The sequence below is a fragment of the Protopterus annectens genome, chromosome 11.part0 (assembly GCF_019279795.1).
Source record: "Protopterus annectens isolate FY-2018-M chromosome 11.part0, PAN1.0, whole genome shotgun sequence".
NCBI lineage: Eukaryota > Metazoa > Chordata > Ceratodontiformes > Protopteridae > Protopterus > Protopterus annectens.
The window spans coordinates 14860871-14883447 of NC_056745.1; the positions used below are offsets into that span (position 1 = coordinate 14860871).

The 22577-nt window shown below is 40.3% G+C and overlaps 1 protein-coding gene across 3 annotated transcripts in view; it reads left to right on the top strand.

Moving 5' to 3' along the window:
- LOC122815127 (gastrula zinc finger protein XlCGF26.1-like) overlaps positions 1-21333 on the top strand; it is a 289579-nt gene extending 268246 nt beyond the window's left edge. For all 3 annotated transcript variants that reach the window (XM_044087378.1, XM_044087379.1, XM_044087380.1), the window contains one exon: positions 17423-21333. In XM_044087378.1, the coding sequence (XP_043943313.1) occupies positions 17423-19341 (1919 nt within the window). In that variant the 3' untranslated portion in view covers positions 19342-21333. The remainder of the gene's footprint in view (positions 1-17422) is intronic.
- The last annotated feature ends 1244 nt before the right edge of the window (positions 21334-22577 follow it).

A 22577-nucleotide genomic window follows, 5' to 3' on the forward strand; every position in this document is an offset into this window, starting at 1 on the left:
CTCCTTGGACTACATGAAAAGAGACATTGAGGAGCTCTCTGATTATGTAGCCCAGGCAGGTATGACCCTGACCTTGAGCAGTATCCTACCTTCACCAAGAATGATGCCACAATACAGAGATAAGATGATCAGCTTTAACAATTGGCTTAAACTCTGGTGTCATTCAAAGGGGATCCAATGTCTGTCTGCCTGGGATGACATGCTGGACAAGCCACGCTGCTTTGCAAGGGATGGCTTGCACCTGTCACCCCTGGGATTCGGATATTGGCAAAGGCTCTTGCCACCCCATAGTGCCTTTTTAGGCAAGGCTCAAATTCTAAACCTACCACCCTAGAACACAAAAAAGGAAAAAAACTAAGGGTAATGCTGCTCAATGCCAGAAGTCTCAATCTCAAAATGCACGCACTCGAGGCCCTTCTCAGTATGGAGAACATCGATGTCTGTGCTGTGACAGAAACCTGGTTCAAGGCTCCTGAGAGCACCCCAGCACTATCAGGTTTTACCTCATATCATGCGTTCCGGCCACAAAATCCGGACAATACCAAGAAAGGAGGGGGGGGGTATCCATATTCATCAAGGACACCCACACCTCAAGATTGGTGGCAATGCACGATGCATCGGAGACCATCCAGGTGCAACTAAACATAGGCAAGACTGCTCTGCAATTTGTAGCATGTTACAGGCCACCCTCACAAACTCAGGAACCTCACATGGCTTTCCTGAAAACACTGGAGGGGATAAATGTATCTCCAAACACCATCATACTAGGTGACTTCAATTACCCTAATATAGACTGGGAACACTACTCAAGCCCAAACACCCTAGCCCAAAAGTTCCTGGAATTCATAAACTCAAATGCCATGGAACAACTAGTCACCATCCCCACAAGAGGAGAAAACATACTTGATCTCATCATCACGAACATGGGATCACAATGTTCAACACCGGAAGTATACCCCTCACTGGTGAGATCAGATTACAAACTAATCTCGCTGGAGGTCCTCATCCCACCCCCACCTGAAATAAAAAGACCACAGTAAAGAACTTCTCGAAAGCCGACTTCACACTTCTAAAGACTAGTGTGGTCTCCTTTAAGGCCCCCGAGCCAGCGGAAAACAGTACTCAAGCCGCTGAATCACTTACAAATGCCTTCTACCAGCACCTGCAGGACTGCATGGATAAGGCAATCCCAAGCAAAACAAAGACTCTTTGTACCAAAGGCAAGCGTCCAGTCTGGTGGACCCCAGCCATAAACAAACTCTACAACAAAAGGAGGAAGCTACTACAAGATAGAGCAAAATCCTTAAAAGGTAAGACACCTTTGATCACTATAAGTAAAAAACTAAGAGCTCTCATAAAATCATCCAAAGCAAATTTTGAGAGAAAAATAGCTAAAGACTCAAAAGACAATCATAAGACCTTCTTTAGCTATGTTAGAAACCTGGGAGGAAACTTCCAGATATGCTCTGAACTAGTTCAAAATGATGTGAAGATTACTGATCCTACAGGCATTGCCAACATACTGGCTGACAGGTTCAGTGCAAACTTCTCCCCCCCTCCCCCCCAAAAGGAGAGATATCTATACCAACCGATTGCAGCCCCCCAAACATCTCTAATGCCCAAGTGAGAACTGCTCTCTCCAAAGCAAAAAACACAGCATCCATGGGACCTGATGGTGTCCCCGGCTGTGTGCTTCATGAACTCAACGAGGAATTAAACCCACAGCTAGGACAGCTGTTTAATCATAGTCTCACCTCTGGATATGTACCCAGGGAGTGGCGCACTGCGACTGTGGTCCCACTTCACAAAGGCGGTGCCTCCACCGACCCTGGAAATTACTGGCCCATTAGCTTGACAAGCCTTATCTGCAAAGCCATGGAGAGGATCATAATGGATCTCATAAATAAAGACATAGGGAATTTGCAGACTTTGGATCCAACCCAGTTTGGCTTTGTCAAAGGCAGATCATGCCTTTTAAACTTGGTTGACTTTTTCGAAACAGTCACCAAAGCCATTGATGAGGGAAAGGCAGTCCATACAGCCTACCTCGATCTGGCGAAAGCCTTCGATACAATACCCCACTCGGGTATCATTGAAAAACTCATCAACTTAAATATTAACCCATACATCACAAGATGGGTTGCAAACTGTCTGAGTGACAGAACCCACAGGGTCAGAGTTGCTGGCGCCATGTCAGACTCAAAGCCTATCACAAGTGGTGTCCCACAGGGCTCAGTCCTGGGCTCACTCTTGTTTGGCATCTACTTTTCCGAAGTACAAGCAAACACAGGAGGGTTATGGCTGACAAAGTTTGCAGATGACTGCAAACTGGGCGCCGTAGTCAAAAACACATCTGACACAGATATCCTTCAAAAGGGTCTCACAGAAACGGATGACTGGTGCCAGAGCCATGGCCTAAAGTTAAATGCCAAAAAATGCATAGTCATACCTTTCGGGAAAAACAAGGTTACCCCTAGCTACCATATAGGTGGCAATCCACTGAGCACAGAAGAAGTTATCAGGGACCTGGGGACCCAGGTTGACAGTAGCCTGTCATTCGACACCCATGTAGCTAAAGTAGTTAGGAAGACCTTCTACATTACCCACCTTATCATGAAGGGATTCACATCTAGATCAAGGGAGGTCATAGTCTCCCTATACTCATCACTCATCAGACCAATGATTGAGTACAATGCCCCATTCGGAATGTATCTGACCCGACACTTGCAGCAGCTGGAGAGGCCACAAAAGTTCCTCACCAAAAGGATAAAGGGTCTCAAAAATCTGTCCTATGCTGCCCGACTGAAAGAACTCCAGCTCTATTCAGTCGCTTACCGCTTGCTCAGAGGTAACCTGTGCCTGACATACAAGGCCATGTCAAACCCAGATTTGATGAATATGCTTCACCTCAAAAAATCTAGATCCGTCAGAGCCACAAGGGCGGGAGACTTAAACCTCGACACGGCTATTAATAGGACGTGCTGGAGGTATAGATTCATCACCCAAAGACTCCCTATGCTGTGGAACAGAATCCTGGTATATGTGAGGCAGAGCACCTCGCTGGCCTTGTTCAAGAGAAATCTTGACCAATGGATGGGAGATCGCAGATATACCCCAGGGATTACCTCAGTGTCACTGCTCGACAGAGGCACAGCAAAATAATGGGTATAGTTCCCCATACTAAAGGGGTGGCGTAAGCCACAAAACTATGGGCTAGGCTTGTAAATGCCCTCGGGCAGATAGCCTAGTATGAACCTATGAACCTATAAAACCCTGTACCTTAGGTACAGGAAGCAAGATCCTGAATTCTCTACCCATACCACCACTCGTGATTGAAGGAGTTGAGTCCATAGATCTCAACTGTCCAGATTTTCACAGAATATCTGGGATGTTTGGCTCATACTTTTTTTTGGTCTGTTCCTCTTAAAATTTGTGGTTTTCTGGCAAATCAGTGGGAAATTAGTTCATTAAATAATGATAGCCTTTTAAATTTCAGTCTTCCTGTCTTTCAGAAAACACATTGGAAATACAAAACATTTTATTTTAGCAACATTCTAAGAATTATACAAACAATGTTTAAAATGTGTCCCTGGATTTGGGCCTTTGTTCACCCCAGTACATTTTGGCTTTTTCCAGATTTCTTGTGGTGCAAAGTTGAGAGATATAGTTATGTGTCAAGTGGATTTTGCAAGGAGCTGAGAACTTCAGGGGAAGAGAAATTTTAGTGCTGCTTATGCCAAGTCTGTTTGCATTGTTAGTAGCCCAACAGGTAGTATACTTGCTTTTTATGCAGAAGGCTTTGGGTTCTACTCCCACAATAGACAGATGGATTGCTGATACTGTACTGTGTTGCACTTTAATGGGAGTGGATGCTGCAGTCCTGAGAATGTCCTCCTTTGGTAACTATGAACCTGTTATCAGTTTGCCACCCATTCCCTATTGCAATATTACTAGCTTATCATTTTTTTTAATGTAACACAGACGGTTTATTCTTCAAGGGCAACAGGCACTTTATTTGTAGATGAAACAATGAAATATAAAGTTGTTTGCTAGCAGCAACCTCTTTAGTTACAGATCTCTTTAATGTGGAATAATGTAGATGACTTTTACTTCTGCAGATATTGTGCATATTTACTGATACTGGCAGATTGTATTGACAGAAGTTTGGGTAGAATTATATGATGGAAATGTTCTGAATTGGACAGTTTTGTCATTAATGGTTCATACATTTTGTTTCATTGCTTACTGAGAAGATGTTCAAAGCAATAAATTTAAAACATGCTCTAGCAAGGGTGCTGTATTATACAAGGAATATAATTTAATACAATCAGGAAGGTGAATCAAAGAACACATGCATGTTTGCATAGTCCTAAATATCTGTGCAAGGGGCCTATGATTTGAAAACAGCCCAAAGGTAAACTTTATCTGCCACTGGCTGGATGCATTTTCTTGAATGTAGGTTTAATGCTGTTTCAATTAATATGAGTTTCTAGGCAGAGAAGTTTTAATGCTAAGTATGTTTTCATTGTGAGATTGTATTGCTTTGTTTATCATTTGTCTATCAGTGTTTGTGCTATAAAATTTAAAGTAAAAGTTTAAATGAAATCCAAGTAATCACTGCAGAAGTAAAGCATAAAACAGTATGCATATTACAGTATTTATAGCAAATGACGAGAAATAGCCAAGTAATGGGATGCAGAAATGGCTGCAGGGGGGAGGAATGTGTATGGAGGGCCTATCTGACCATGATTTTGTGAGGGAGAAGAAGCGGCAAACTCAAAGGCAACCCTGGGTGGCACAAACTCTAGGTATACCACTGGGGTGCTCCCTGTTTACGTTTTTGGATTACTTAAAGTCTGTACCATTTTGACCTTCTTTACAGCATAATTTGTCTGATGTTGATGCAAAAGACCCTCAGTCTTCAGCACAATATCAAGCAGCACCTGCTAGTGGGAGAGATTTACACCCATGTGCATTCCTTGCCTTTTGATTACACTGCATTTATATTTCAAACAGTGTAACAACTTTTTTAAACAATAAACTTTTTTATTAAATTATCACATGACATAGAAGTCCCAAATGGGAAATGCTTAGTTAATAAGCAGTTGTTGTGTTTAATAAAAATCATTATATTTAACAAGCAGTCAAGTCTGTTCATCTGGGTTAGTGGATTTCTTTTCTTGACGTGAAGTACCTGTCCTTATGGAATAACAAGCTTATGTCAAAGTCCTTAAGTGATGCATGAACTATTCTGGTATTTTCCTTTCCCATGGCTTAAAGAGGGCAGACACAGTGCTTAGTAATGCCAGGCTATGCTTGAATCGGTATCATATCTTCAGATAAAGTAGAGACAGGGCTCTGTGAAGAATTACAGCAAGCTTCTCTTCTTAGTTTATATAATTCAGACTCATATTTTACTTAAGCATTTTTATAGAGTTCAAATATTGATAGAAATAACACTGTTGTTCTGTTTATGTTTTTGTCTTTAATATTTTGTGTTGTTCTGTTTATATTTTTGTATTTAATATTTTGTCCTTCAGTTTGCATTTAAAAGTTAGTATCCCACAATTCCACTGGAGTAGACGGGGCTACATAAATATGTATTAAAATTTTATTTTAATTAGCATACAGATTTTTGGCCAGTTGTAGCTACTTTTCATGGGCCTTTTTGTCCAAAGTTTTGATGATTCCAAGTTGAGAGGTATGCTCTATCATCTCTCAGGGGTATTTTGTGGTGGGGTAAATAGTAGTTCATTGTCAGTGTGTATCAGGCAGTTGTTATACTGCCTGAACATACCAGGTGCTAAGAGGCAGGCAACTGAGTGAAAACAATCTGACTGACCTTCCATTTAGTCCAGGAGTGTAGAAATCTGGGAAATAAGACTTATCTGAATGGCATTATGAGAGTTATCTATATATTTATAGTTTAATGGTCATCTACAGGATGTGCTCTAGTAAAGGAGAAGCAACTTGCAGTAAATGATACCTTCATGGATTTTTTTCTTTCAAACAAAATTTGCAGTCATCATTTTATACACTATAATGATAGTTTTGCACTGCTCTTATGAGTGACATTTCATCATCCAAACATTGAAATAACAGCAGCTTATCTACAATGAGATCTCATGATGTCATTTCTAGTTTGCTATATAGTTCTAGGTTTGCCTTTTCGTAATACATGTTCATCTGTTTTTTTTTTCAAAGGTTTATGTAAGCATTGCATAAATTCCAGAATTAGTTTTTTTTTGAAACAGGTTAAGAGGCTAATTTGCACTATTGGTTTACAGTGAATTCCTTCTACATAAAGTTGAGAATGCATGTCAACACCATGACATAGAGAGTGATGAAGCTTGATGCAGCCCAGGCAACCTTAATAGCACTGGTAGGAGAAGAGAAGAGATGATGACGAGCATGCCCCATCCTGGGGGAGGCAGAGCAAAGCACCCATAGCATCCCGGGAGAGGGGGGGGCAGGGCAGAGCAGAGCCCACATAGCCACAGCTCTCTCTCAGGATCAAAGCAGGAGCAATGCAGTGGACATCCTGGTGGGGCTGGCTTTCAGCTCCCAAGACACTGGTGATAGCCTTCATTAGCAAGTAAACAGGAACATGCAGTATCAGTGAGAAGACATTGCGAGTCCTCATGATGATGCTTGTAGCCTATCCAGGAATGGACCTGGGGACTTGCAAATGCTCTCATTGCTGGACAGCACAAACTCTGTGATGTCTGCCTTAATGATGAACCCTCCAGATAACCTTTGCACAAGGGACTCTGTGATGTCTGCCTTAATGATAAACCCTCCAGATAACCTTTGCACAAGGGACTCTAGAGATTTACCATGCTATGTAGTGAAGGGACTCAAAGTGAACAACAGGAGACTTCACAGTTAGTTAACAGAGAAGGAAAGAAAAACACCTAAAATAAAACATTGTGAATGCTGTCGTAGTCTTCTGCAAGAATGTTAATGTTTAATCATACTGTTTGGTGAGCACTCACTCCCAGCTGACTGCCCTTTACATTTCTTTGATCCTGTATTTTTCCATATTTGAGAGCACTAAGTTCAAGACACTATCTTAATGCAGTTCCCATCTATCAGGAAGTCTTTTTATTTTTCATTTCAAGGGCTTATTGTCATAATTTTCTTTTCTGTTTCCTCATTATGAGACGATTTTTGTCTAAAGTCTCATGCTAACAGTATAGTGCTCAGTGTGACCCACAGCACTTCATATTCACTTTGTTTGTTTGGTTCTGTTGGTTTAATAATTTTCTTTACTCCTACAGGTCATCTGGTCACTTCTGTTTTAGTCTTAATTTCCATGATGCATGCTGCATATCCCTGTGTGTTTACTTCCCAGCCATGGATCTCCTTACAGCACATTTCTGTTTCCATCACAATAAACATACTTTGTTCTCCTATCAAATGCACACATTTGGCCAGCATCTTACCTGGACGGAGGTCAGTGGTGGTCATTGTCCTTCAGTTTTCTTTCATCTTGCCCCTTCCTGATTCCTTCAAGTTGCTGTTGTGGTTTCCTAGTCCCCTCGTTTATTACTGCTCTCCTTATAGTGTCCTTACTCACTGTGTTTATCATAACTACTCTGAGTTCACAATTTTCTTAATACTTGTACTGTAACTCCTCCTTTGGATAATTTAAAAGCTTTGTAATAAAATACTTAAACCTGCCACTTAGAATCTAAGGTAGAAAAGACCTTCTTGCCAGTAAAGGGCTTCATCCATCCATATGGTTCATGAATTACTGTTTATACTAAATGCTTGATGTTACATTGTGAACTGTAGCCTCGGTTATGATGTAACTTATCTTTGAATGGCTGTTTTTGAATGCTTCTACTCTAGGACTTCTCCCCTGTTTTAAAACCCTACTTGCAACTCTACAATCTTTTTCCCAGTCATATTATTTGCCCCAGGTGAACAATAACTTCCACTCTCCTTCTCTGTGCAGCTGCTCCTTAGACCCTTAAGATTTACTCTCTGTTCCTTCCACGCCAGTAACTACTCAGGTAAACAGGGTTGTTGCCTTGCCTTTTGTTATCCCTGTCACCCATACATGGCCCACCTATTTGGAGGTTCCCAGTTAAATCCGTACACTTACCTGTTAGTGCCACCATAGGCTAACCAATGTGTACCAGTATGGTACAAGAATTACAGAGGGGTATATGTGGGTAGGTTCACCTGTGTTCCACCATCCTTACCCTCATGGAGCCCAGTGTGGTCCACCTGATCCTCATTAATGGCATCCTCTGGGACAACAATGGTAGCCTTTGTGGGCCCTGGGTGGAAGTTATAGTCTCACATCTTAGGCCCTACTGCCCAGGGATTAGCAACTTCTGCTGTCCCAGTAGACGGGGCAACACCACACTGTCCTGATCATCTTCTATGCTGGTTGTACCACCAGTTACTCCACCCAAGGTAGGAGGCTCTTACTTTTCTGTTTCACTTACACTAGTTCCTATAAGGCTATTAAAGTGAATTCATAGCGAGTATAAATGGAAGTCCTTCCTATCACTGTTGCAGTACTCTTTATGCAAGTGATCTCCTGCTAAGGATAGTCCAACATCCTGCCAGTATACCCAAGCCATTAGAATTTATAGGCATTGTACACCACATGAAAACCAAATAAACTCGAACTTCTAGAATTCAGAACCCAACAAACAACAATAACTGGAACTATGACTGGGAAGAGGAGGCAAATATATTTAGCGTAAATAACTATTTATTTTCCACTTTTGTATAAAACATCATCAGAAAACAATAAAATTAACAATTAACTGCCAATAGTTTAAATACAGCTATTAACCAATAAAAAGTAAGCTTTAATCAAGGAAATTGATAACATCAAACGTTACAAAAAAATATTCATGTTAAAACCATTTATAATATTACTTACTTATGTATACCCTATGATTCTTTAAAAAAACATTTAATATTAACATAGTCATTTAACCCAGGTTCTTGATCAGAATTTAATTTGATTTGCCATTAAGCATCCTTTTGTTCTAATTCTGTCTAAAAATTTCCACCCCTCAAATGGTGCACACCTTGTTCTAGCACAGAAAACAAAAACTTATTGAAGTTAGGGCACTTCAAAGCGTGCTTGTAGAAAGCATTCTTTGTAATACAATAATAATGTTCTCTTATTCTAGTACATAATGCATGGGTGGTCATCCCTCTATAAAACGCAGTGCAAAAAGAACAAGTCCCTGTATAAACTATTCTCTTGGTTTTACAGTTGAAATGACCCAATACTTTTATGGTATACGCTAAATGTGATAAATTCACAAATGGTCCCTCCAAAATATACTTACAGACATTACAACATCCACATTTAAACATACCAAAGGACGTATTAGTCTGAAAATAGTTTCTTTTTCTGTAATGATTTAAAATTGTAATGATTCCTATACACAAGTTGGGGACGGGGGCCCACTGACTCAAAGGTCCTGGTTACTGTCCAATATCTTCCAATTATCTTGTATAATGTCACTTATAAATCCACTGTCTGAAGTCATGTTCAAATTACAAAATAGGTTGTTACCAGACTTACAACTTCCATCAGTCCTGTTTCCATTTTTAAAGCTACTGTAAGGAACTGTAATGTAGGTGGATAATGTGTCATTCAGTTATCCAAAACCATTCTAGCTGTATTTCTTAATGGTTCTTCGTGATATTCTCTTCCTAAGAAAAGGGATAGAATAAACTCAATTTCATCCAGAAAACCACTGTCTTCACTAGCCATTTTACTGGCTGTGATAAACTGACCTTTAGGAATGTTGTCCTTCATAATGTGTGGGTGTTGACTAGTATAGTGCAAATAATTCTTAGTCATTTTTTTTTTTTTACGATAAATTTTACTAACAAATTTATGCTGTTCCATAACCCATTCTAAAAGATACATCTAAAAAGTTTATTTTCAAACTCACATCACCTAAGGTGAACTTAAGAAATTCAGACCAGAATTGAAACAGTGAGTGAACTCTTTCACTTTCGTATGGTCATCCTCTAAAATAAAAAATAGGTTGTCAACAAATCTTTTAAAATACACAACATGATATTTTTCCACGATGGGTTCTAAAAAAACATGCTTCTATCATCCCATCCGACCACAATGTTTGCAAAAGAGGGGGCAGCTGGAGACCCCATGGCAACCCCTCTGTTCTTTCTATAAACTTTGTTGTTAAAAATGAATGTTCTGTCTTTAAACTTTGTTGTTAAAGATGACATTTTTTTTTAATAAAACATCTATCAAATCACTACAAAAGTTGCATTCATTGTTGGAAAAATTAGAAAATCTCACCATGAATTGTCTCACATATTCTACCCCTATATCATGTGGGATGCACGTAAAAAGTGACACAATGTCTGTAGTAAACATGATATGTTTTTGGGAGTTAAAATGAAAAGTTTCATTGAAATTTCAAAAATTTTCTAAAAGATCCCATGAATCCTGTAAAAATGAACTCATTTTGACTATTAAAGGATTCAAAAAAGAATCAACCATTAGAGAAGTTCCCTCGCTGATATAATTAGGGGTGGATACAATGAGTCTAAATGGGGGGTGACTGAGGTTCTTGTGAACCTTTGGTATTCTGAACAAAACCACCAACCTGGGATTCTCAATGTTACAAAATTCGTAGGTAGTCTTATCTAAATTACCATTCATTAAGTTATCAAACAGGAAAGAATACATTTTCTGATAATATGTTAAAACATCATTCACATCAGTAGATTCATATTCAAGAGTATTACTTAACATTGCTTCAGTGCTACTTATATATCTATCTTGGTCCATCAACACTAAGGTACCACCTTTGTCACTTTTCATGATTCTCACCTTACTGCTGGCCTAATTCATTGAGGGTCAACTTTTCATTTTTATTTAAGTTATAATATTTACTAATCATTTTATTATCAAATAACAACTTCCTAATTTACTTCTCACAAGTATTCTCAAAAATTTTTAAGGTGTGGACTAAAGGTGGATTGAAACTGGAAAGTTTAATGAATTTGCTGTTATTCATTTCAACATCCTTTAAAATCTAATTTAAATTCAATAACCTTGTGAACTTTTTTAATTCTAACAAGGTACTGGTAACATCAGCTCTGTTGGTGGGAACAAAATTTATACCCAGATTCAGTACATTTAAATGATCAGTGTTGAGTTTGAAGTTAGACAAGTTAATTACATTGTTTTTGAAGTCTGGTACTGCTAGTTGTCTGTCGATGAATTGGAAAGTATCCTTTCCTTTCTTCTGGTCATTCTGGTTCCCAGAGCCTCCCCCTCTTTCTCGCAGTTTAGAAAAACCTTAGGCCTCGCTCCTAAATTTGGTGGAATTATTAGAACCACCAGAATTCGTTGGTTCTCTCAAAGGGAATGGTTCACTGCATTGATTTGTATGATATCAGCTGCTGAAACCCCACTGACGTCAGTTCCTTCATGACCGGTAATCCTGTTCTCACTTTCCATTGGCTGTTTCTTCTTGGTTCTTTTAAAAGGATATTGTCTTCTTTTGAAGTTAGACTGGTTATTGTGAAAGCTAATTTTCTTTTTAAACTTGTCACCTCTATTAAAAAGCCCATAAGCCTAAAGTGCTTCCTGCAGACAAAGATAGTAGAGTCACAAAACATCTAAGCAAAAAGGTTTATACTGCTGCTACCTTGGCTTTTTGGACTATCAGTTACCAGACTCCTATGACTAGGTATATTTTAGCCCTTCTTTCTCAAGCATCTCAGGTGATTTCTGACCTTCCTGATTCTGAAGGGAAGGTTTCGGACCTTTGATAGGTTCTACCTCTCAAGTAACTCATCACGCCATTAAATGTAGTTATGATGCAGCTGATGTTTTTATAAGACTGCTGCGTTTAGTTCTGTTCTGAGGCATTACTCTTGGCTTTGTCTTCAGCCTTTACCTGATGACATTAAAGCCAAATTATTGGATGCTCCTCTTGATAATAAAAACCTTTTTGGCTCTGTTGCTGCCAAACTTTTTAAATGCCTACAAGACAAGGGCAAGCCCTTGCAGGAACTGAAACATATTTTTGTTTCTCCTTTCCCAAGTTTCAGAAGAATTATCTCTTCAAATCTGCTTTTATTTGTAGACAGTCTCACCCTCCATCCAAAGGTAAAAAGGGTTCTAGGTGTGTACCTCCAGCTACGTCGACTCAGACCACTATTTTTCAGAGGCCTCTTTTTCAGGATAAACCACGTTCCAGCTGACAATTTGCTTCCTTTTTCCCTTAGCAAGGTTCCCTTTTCCCTTTATCATTCCCTGTCCCTTCCCAAATTGGTTAAAGGTCACACAAGACTTTTAGGTTTTGCCCATCACCCACCAAGGGTATTTCATGGTGTGTAAATCTCTACCTCCCTTCCTGGGCATCCCACAGTTGTCTCAGGAGTAGCTTCCTTTGTTTCCATAAGTACTTTAGGCTCTTCTGGCCCAGGGCACCTTTCAAGTTGTGCCCCCCCCCCCCCACCCAGGTAAGGAAGGGTTTTTATTCCAGAGTGTTCCTGGTTCCCAGGAAGGAAAGCACCTGCAGATCAATTATGAACCTTTCCAAGTTCAACAAATTTCTAAAGGTCCCTTCTCTTCAGAGGTTGTGCCTTCAACTGTGTTCCCTCTTCTTCTCCACAGGCTTTTCTGTTATCTCTGGACCTCATGGATGCCTACTTTCACATCCCCACCCACCCCCTTTTCAGGAAGTTTTTGCATTTCTGATTCTTATTTTTCAGTTCTCTGCTTTGTTTTTTGACCTCTCTACTTCCCCAAGAGTATTCACCAAATGCTTTTTGCAGTATGAGAGGGATTCAGATATTTCCTTATCTAGACAACCTGCTCTTGCAGGCTTCATCCCATATGGTTCTGCTTCAGGACCTCCAGTTTTCTGTTTATCTGTTACAAAGCCTGTGGTTCACCATACATTTTCAAAAATCAGTACTGGTTCCTTCCCAGGATCATGTTTTTCTGAGTTGCAGGATCCAGACCATTCCCATGCTGGCATCCCTGCCTCCCCTCCGGGCTCTCTATCTCAGATCGCTTTTTCCAATCTCTTCTTCCTTTGGCTTCAGTCACAGCCAGGGATTTTGTCAGTGTTCACAGGTTTAAGGCTTCCACCATTCCTATGCTGCCTCTGGCCAGGCTCTATATAAGAAAACTTCAGTAGTACCTCGTCAGTGTGGCTTTAATACTGCCATCACCTGGACTTCCTAGTTCCCTTCCTTCCTTCCCTGTCTTAAGCTCAAGCTTCAGTGGTGGATTCTTCAGCTTTCTCTCAACCCAGGGCTTCCTTGGCAACCTCCAGTCCCATTGCAAAAGCTATTTTTGAATACCTCAGACAGGGGGTGGGGAACTTCCTTCGGTTCTGTCAAGGTCCAAGGTCTCTGGCCTCTTCATCAGAGATCAGATCACATCAACATAAAGGAGATGAGAGCTCTCCTTTTAGTTCTTCAGGCTTTCCACTCCCTCTTTCTTCCAGGGTCCCTTAAAGTTTTCACAGCAGTACCACAGTGATGTGGTATGTAAATAAGCAAGAGGAGACATGGTTCTACCTTCTTTGCAGGCTCACTTTTCAGGTCTGGGATCTAGCTGTACAGTATCATCAGGTTGTCTATGTTCCTTAAGAGCAGAATATAGTGGCAGATTCTCTGAGCAGGTTCAGCACACAGACTCACAAATTAATTCTTCACAGAGATGGACTTCTGGCCATTGTCCGCCACTGGGGTATTTCTCAAGCAGATTGTTCTGCCTCCGCTCTGAACAGACAGTTTTCTCTCTTCTTTTCCAGAGTTCCAAGTCCTCTGGGTTGCAAGGTGGATGCCCTATCTTTTCCTTGGAAGGGGATGCTTCTCTATACCTTCCTTCCTCTTCCCCTGAGTCCAAGGGTCTGGCACAAAATCTAGCAAGACTCGCACAAAATCTTGCTGGTGACTCCTTTTTGGTCCAGATAGCATAGGTTCCCCCTTCTTTTTCACTTAACCAGGGACAGTCATGATAAGTTACCTCACTGGGTAGAACTTCTCACACAAGTCAAGAGGTCTCTATAAATCCTCACTTGTCCACTCTTCAGCTGATGCTGTGGGTAACAGGATTTTGAACCCTTTTAGGCACCTCTTCTCTGAGGACATGCTTCTGGTTCTGCTAGAGATCAGGAAACCCCCTACGAGGAAATCATATTTGTCCAAATTGAACAGATTTTCTGTCTGGTGCCTTTCTCTTAACCAGAATCCCTTTTCAGTGGGGATCTCTCTAGTTCTCTCTTATATGTGTAAAGTGCTTCTTGCTGGCTTGGCCAAGGTCTTTGACACATTCCCCCACTCAGGTATCATTGATAAACTCACTCAGCTGGGTATCAACCCATATATTGTCGGGGGGGGGGTTGCAAACTGTCTCACTGATAGAACTCATACAGTCAAAATAGGGGACACCACCTCCTCCAGCAGACCTGTAACCAGTGGTGCTTCACAGGGATCTGTTCTGGTACCCCTAGTGTTCAAAATCTACTTCTCCAAAGTACAGGCTAAAACTAAAGGACTGTGGCTGACAAAGTTTACTGATGACTGCAAACTGGGGAGCGATCATCAAAACCCATAGCGATGTCAACATCCTGCAAGAAGGTCTTACTTAGACTAATGACTGGTACCAAAGTCATGGTCTTAAACTTAATGCAAAAAAATGCATTATCATCCCCTTCAGCGAGGATGATGTTCCTGCAAACTACCACATCAAATAGCAATATCCTAAGCACACAGTCAGTGGTGAGAGATCTAGATACAAAGGTTGACAGCAACCTTAACTTTGATCACCATGTCTCCACAGTGGTAAGAAGGGCATTTTTTATTGTTCATCTCATAGGTAAGAGCATTGTCTCCAAAAAAGAAAGGTTATAACCCCCCCTGTACTCTTCCCTCATCAGACTAATAATAGAGTACAATGCTACCTTTGGTTTGTTCCTTTCCAAATACCTGCAGCAATTGGAGAGACCACAAGGGTTTCTTACAAAGAAAATTCAGGGTCTCCAAGATCTGTCTTATGTGGACAGACTGAAATCATTGCCACTTTACTCTGTGTTGTACAGCCTTCTCAGAGGTGACCTGTGCCTTGCGTATAGAGCAGTCTCTGACTCAGCTTTAATAGAAATACTGCACATTCACAAGTCAAATGTCACATGGGTCACTCGCTCAAAGGACTTTAACCTGGTATGTGACATCAACAGAACTTGCTGGAGAGACAGATTTGTCTCACAGAAGTTGTTCCAGTTTTGGAACAAGCTTCCTATTCATGTTAAATGAAGCCCCTTGTTGGCCCTATTTAAGCGTAATTTGGATGATTGGATGGATAACCAAAAATTCACCCCAGGGTTTCCACCTATGTCCCTCTTGGACAGGGGCAATAGGTGCTGATTTTAGTGTCTGCGTGAACCAGACACCCTTGGGAACATGGGTTGAACTTGTCTAGACTTGTAAGGGCCCTAGGGCCGTTAGCCTAGTAACCTCCTATGATCCTATATTCTTTAGTTAAAGCTCACATGCTACCTATTTCTGCTTGCCTGCCCTTGAATCTTCCTCTAGCCTCTGGGTTTGAGTTCAATTTCTTAAAGGCATCCTTCATATGAGGCCTCCTAGGTAGCCTATTTTGCCTTCCTGAGACCTCAGTTCTGTTTTTGAAAAATTGACTCAGGCTTCCTTTGAGCCTGCTGCTTCATCTTCCTTGCAACATTGTACTTGGAAGACTGTTCTTCTTTTGGCCTTTACTTCAGCTAGGAGAGTATCTGAGATTCAGACTCTTATAACTGTTCCTTTTTTAGTTTTCAACATAAGCAGAGTGTCTCTTTATACTAATCCTTCTTTTATGCCCACGGTGGTCAATGAGTTGTCCCTTAATCTGTCTGTTAATTTACCCTCCTTTTATTCTTCTCTGCAGTCTGCCAGTGAGAAGATTCTTCACACCTTGGATTTGCATAGGCAGCTCAGAAATCATTTGGATAACACTAAGGTCATTCAGAAATCCGAGCAACTTTTTATTTCCTTTCATCCCAGGTCCTTAGGTTTGGTAGTTTCTAAACAAATGATCTCTTCCTGAATTTCTAAGACTATTTCCTTTTGTTGTTTCTTTCATGGTAAATCTCTTTCCTCGTCAGTAAAGTCTCACTCTACCAGAGCTGTTGCTTCTTTTAGTGTCTTTTTCAAAGGACTGGATATCAGTTCCATCATTGAGGCTGCTACTTAGACTTCTGTTCATACCTTCACTAAACATTACAAGTTGTATGCTGTTTCCAGAGCAAGAGCTGGCTTTGCCAGGGCTATCTTGCATGGGCTTCTAGAGGGGTGTTCTGTGCCTTCCTCCTCACAGATTTCCTCTAGAGCTTGTGTGCTCCCCCTTATATAAGGAATACTGCAACAGTGATATGGAAGGACAAAGTACAGTTGTGTAAACTCTTACCATAACAGTAGATGTCCCCCTCTTCACTGTCGCAGTATTCAAAGCGCCCCTCATTCCCATTCTGCACTGCCATATTCTGCTTGCCTTCTTGTCCGGGGATTCTTTTTTCCTCCTTCTGGATGGACATGCTCCTGTTGGTCTCTAGGCACATTATGTTCCTTCTGGGGCTTTTCAATTCTGAGGTATGTACATCTGTACGTCACCTTTATGCCTTGTGCAGTGAGCATAAGTGTGACATACGATGTCTATAAATTGCAAAGGTTTTGGTATACTGGTCAGGCATAGGGCTGTCTTTGGCATGAGATCCCTTATGCAAGGAATACTGCAACAATGAAGAGAACGACATCTACTGTTATGGTAAGATTTTACACAACTGTACTTTCCTTCAGAAATACAAACCACGAAGAAGCTGATGGAGGTATTGACGTACACCTAGGAATCTTCATAAACTGCTATTTTTAAGAGATGCAGAAAAGACAGGTGGCAGAAAATTACATGAAATGTGTAGTGGGATGGGTAAAGTTGTTGTTGGATGTTGTGATAAGCTTTTAAAAAAAAACCTGACAATGATAAGGGAACCAAAGGAAGTGTTCAACGTGTCAATATGACATGATCAAAATGCCAGAAAGTTAAATGCTTCTGTCAAGTACTATTTTTGATGTTAAAATCCACTTACCTATGTACTCATTCATTTGTTACCTGGGTAGGTGGGATGGTTGTATCATTTTTATTCACAACCTGCGTCTGTTTGCCAGCATATGATACAGTGCTGCAAATACAGTAAAAATAGTATAATCAAATGACCAGAGCAGAAATATTTTAACATGGGTATGAAAAATGCATATTAAAAAAAGAAAGCAAAGGAATATATGTTTGTTTAAGTTATGTTAATACAGAATTCATATTGTGTTAATTAACACAAGAACATAAAACTGCCTGTATTTCTATATTTTGATGTGTTGCATATTTCAGTCAACAGGTGTATGAATCACAGCGAGTTTCAGAGACAACAAACAACGCAGAATTTCCAGAAACCTAAACATGAAGATAATTTTAAAGATAAGATAGAAACACAAAATGAGGAGAAGCCGTATAAATGTGTCACATGTGACAGGTGCTTCGCATTTGAATCTGTCCTTAAAAATCATCAGAGAATTCACAGTGGGGAGAGGATGTTTTCATGTTCAGCCTGTGACAGGTGTTTTACACGGAGGGATACATTGTTAAATCATGTGAAACTACATACAGGAGAGAAACTGTATAAATGTGCCGCATGTGACAAGTGTTTTACTTTGAAGAATCGACTGATAAGGCATGAGAAAACACATACCGGGGAGAAACCATATAAATGTGATATATGTGGAAGGAGTTTTACCGAAAGGAGTACCTTATCAGCACATGAAAAAATACACACTGGAGAGAAATTATATAAATGTGCTACATGTGAAAAATGTTTTAGACACAAAAGTGCCCTGTCAGTGCATGAGAAAATACACAGTGGACAGAAGCTGCATAAATGTATTATATGTGGCAGGTGTTTTACTCTAAAGAGCACACTTTTAGTACATAAAGAACTGCACAGCGGAGAAAAGAAATATAAATGTACAATGTGTGACAAAAGTTTTAAACACAGGAGCACTCTAACGACACATAAAAAAATGCACACTGAAGAGAAGCCATATAAATGTGCTACATGTGATAAAAGATTTATGCGCAAGAAAACCTTTGCAATACATGAGAAAATGTGTTGTGAACGTCTAGAGAAAAACGATGAGCAGAATCTATTTAAATGTGCTACATGTGACAAAAATTTTACATATAGGAGTACCTTGTTAACACATGAGAAAATACATAGTGGGGAGAAGCTGTATAAATGTGATACATGTGGCAAGAGTTTTACACAGAAGAGTAACCTCTCTACTCATGAAAAACTACATATCGGAGAGAAGCCATATAAATGTCTTATATGTTACATGAGTTTTACACAGAAATCTTATCTTGTTAGGCATGAGAAAATGCATGTGGGAGAGAAACCATACAAGTGCACTACATGTGACAAGAGATTTGCACATAAGAGTCTTCTGTCGGCGCATGAAAAAATTCACAGTGGAGAGAAACCATTTAAATGTGCATCGTGTGACAAAAGCTTCATACAGAAGGCATATCTTTCTAAACATGAAAAAATACACAGTGGAGTTAAGCTGTATAAATGTACTACGTGTGACAGAAGTTTTACATTCAAACATACTTTGTCAGTCCACGAGAGAACACACACTGGGGAGAGGCTGCATAAATGTGTCACGTGTGGCAGATGTTTTACACACAAAACTAACCTAGTTGCACATGAAAAAATACACACTGGAGAGAAGGGATATAAATGTGCTACATGTGGCAAGAGTTTTACACAGACAAGTACCCTCTCAATACATAAAAGATTGCACATCGGAGTAAAGAAATATAAATGTACAGTGTGTAATAAATGTTTTATGCATAAAAACAGCCTCATAGCCCATGAAAAAATACACAGTGGAGAGAAGTTGTATAAATGTGCTACATGTGACAAATGTTTTACATTCAAGCATACACTGTCAGTACACGAGAGAACACACACTGGAGAGAAGCTTTATAATTGTACTACGTGTGACAAAAGTTTTGCTCACAGGAGCACCCTGTCAGCCCATGAAAAAATACACACTGGAGAGAAGTTGTATGCTTGCACAGTATGTGGTAAGAATTTTACAAAGAAAAGCAATCTCTCAGTGCATGAGAACATACATAAACGACGTACCAAAGAGAAAGCATACAAATGTGTTACTTGTGACAAAAGCTTTACACACAAGAGTACCCTCTCCGCTCATGCAAAAACACACAATATGTATTCTTCAGTTTGAAGACAGCATGGGCTTCCATGTATGCATAGCTCTGTAGATGTGGCACTACATACATATGTGTTGATTTCCTAACATTCAAACTTAGTGAAAGTTCTGAGCAATGAAAAAAAAAACACATGACATCCTTGCCCAGACAGTAGAAACATTTTGGAAGTGAATGGTTTTGGAAGTCAACCAGAAGTGGACAAGTGGTAGGTAAAACCAAAACGTACTAAACAGAAAAAAGGAATGCAAAGATCACCACCAAAGGAAAAGAAAAGGAAGTTGGTACCCCCCCCCCCAGATGTAACAGCAAATACAGAGAAGTGTTGGAACAGCCACATGTCAAAATACAACGCATAAATGGTGATGGGGAGGAGAACTTGTATGACCCCCCCCCCAAGATGTAACAGCAAATACAGAGAAGTGTTGGAACAACCACATGTCAAAATACAACGCATAAATGGTGATGGGGAGGATCACCACCAAAGGAAAAGAAAAGAAAGTTGGTACCCCCCCCCAGATGTAACAGCAAATACAGAGAAGTGTTGGAACAACCACATGTCAAAATACAATGCATAAATGGTGATGGGGAGGAGAACTTGTACGACCCCCCCCCCAGATGTAACAGCAAATACAGAGAAGTGTTGGAACAACCACATGTCAAAATACAACGCATAAATGGTGATGGGGAGGAGAACTTGTACGACACACAAAATACTGCTGATAGTAACACAAAATAATGGGGTATATACATTTTAATTCACAAAACGTAAAAACACTGGAGGTGCTGAAATATATGGGTTCTATGTGACAGAAGTACAAATGACTGAGTTCCATATGGCTGGCTGTGATACACTTAAATAAATTAGGATAAGCATGCTGAAAGCTCAGTAATGTGGCAGTGCTGACGTATTGGAAACTGCAAACCTTACAGGAGTAGTCATGAAGCACTAAAAATGAAGGTCAAAGAACCACTGGAAATGATGGAAGTAATAACCAGAAGGGATTATCCAATACCTCCTTTTAAAAAAGTAGAGGAAAGAAAGCGTGATTTTTGGCAATAAAAAGAGGATAAAAACAACACTCATTATTGTAATAAATGCAGAGAGTGAGTATAATGCCTTCATACTGAGACTAGCAGGGATAAATGTCAAGAAGTATAAGCTGGGACTAACTAGAATAATGTGGTGCAAGGATGCCCAGATGTTTCCGGTAATAGCTTGAGTACCTACACTAATAAAAATAATTTTATTGTATGCAAGAATGCAATGCCAATGAAGGCAAACCACACTCTTTTCTAACTTCAAAAGACCAAAACAAAATATATTTCATGAAATTTAACTATACCTCTACCTAGAAATGGGATCAATTCATGCTGCAGCATTAAAACACAACTATTTGGAAAAATTAAACAAGAAGGAATAACAGTCATGCAGGGTCGTCCTGCATCAACTGTGGATGAAAGAGATGTGTGAGAAATCCTGATCTTCAACTTAATTAAAAGAGACACCGACAGCTTTACTCATTGAAGTATTTATGCCTGGTGAAGGCAGTATCCTGTATACGGAGGGAAAGGCAGTTATAAAATGATGGGACATACAAGCAGAAACAAGAATGCCATAGAACAAGGGTGCCCAGTTATCACAAGTCATGAGAACAAGTAGGAAAGTATATAAATATACTGCCAGTACAGTTACCCCGTATGAACGACAGACAGTTAACCCCATATGAACCACAGACAGTTAACCCTGTATGAACCACAGACAGTTAACCCCATTTGAACCACAGACAGTTAACCCCATTTGAACCACAGACAGTTAACCCCCTGTGAACCACAGAATGAGGTACTTGTAAGTACAGTGTGGGTTCTGAGAGGTGCACTTTTGGCTAACAACAGATACTGATGCAATACCGATTTCATAATGTTCAGCTATGCTCTGACTTTGGAACAGGGACCGTTCCTGACACAGCAAAAAATAAATAAATAAATAACTGTTTTGACAAATTCAAGTAAATGAGAAGTCATTTGAATGTGATGTATGTGATGAGAATTTTACAGTGAGTAACATTGTTTATACACAGAATAAATCTGCATCTGAAAGAAGATACAGAAATACATACGTACATACATACATACATACATATATATGCCAGATAAGAGTTTTTCAGAAAAAAAATCTTTTAAGATATGAAAAGTATATACCAAAAAGGGTCTGGATGTAGAAATGTAATTGATGTAAGAACAAAGAGGAAGCTAGCTGAGAGTGACTTCGTCTTCAGTCATTGTTGGATTTCAGGAGTATAGCCAGGAGTTTACAAACTGTACACAGTGGATCCATATTACACACCCCACTCCACCTTAACAAGTATATGTCATGGCAGAGCACTGAATGACACAGTTACAACCTTACTGCATCCCCCATACCATTTACAAACCATCAAACAGACTGGCTTTTGGTTACAGTTCTACACTGTAACAAGTCTGTCAGTGCTACACTGTAACAGGTCTGTCAGTGCTACACTGTAACATGTCTGTCAGTGCTACACTGTAACAAGTCTCTGCAGAATAACGAGAATATCTTCACTTACAAGGCGGTACTGTGACAGACCCCTATGCCACATCACAGCAGCAAGGCTCACAGATGTCCACTGACACCAGTAAGGGCAATCAGCTCCAAGTGTCTGTGCCACATCACAGCAGCAAGACTCACAGATGTCCACTGACACCAGTGAGGGCAATCAGCTCCAAAGTGTCTGTGTCATATCACGGCAGTAAGACTCTCAGATGTCCACTGACACCAGTGAGGTTGATCAGCTCCAAGTGTCTGTGCCACATCACAGCAGCAAGGCTAACAGATGTCCACTGACACCAGTGAGGGCAATCAGCTCCAAAGTGTCTGTGTCATATCACAGCAGTAAGACTCTCAGATGTCCACTGACACCAGTGAGGTTGATCAGCTCCAAGTGTCCATGCCACATCACAGCAGCAAGGCTCACAGATGTCCACTGACACCAGTAAGGGCAATCAGCTCCAAGTGTCTGTGCTATATCACAGCAGCAAGACTCACAGATGTCCACTGACACCAGCGAAGGCAATCAGCTCCAAGTGTCTGTGCCACATCACAGCAGCAAGGCTAACAGATGTCCACTGACACCAGTGAGGGCAATCAGCTCCACGTGTCTGTGCCATATCACGGCAGTAAGACTCTAAGATGTCCACTGACACCAGTGAGGGCAATCAGCTCCAAGTGTTT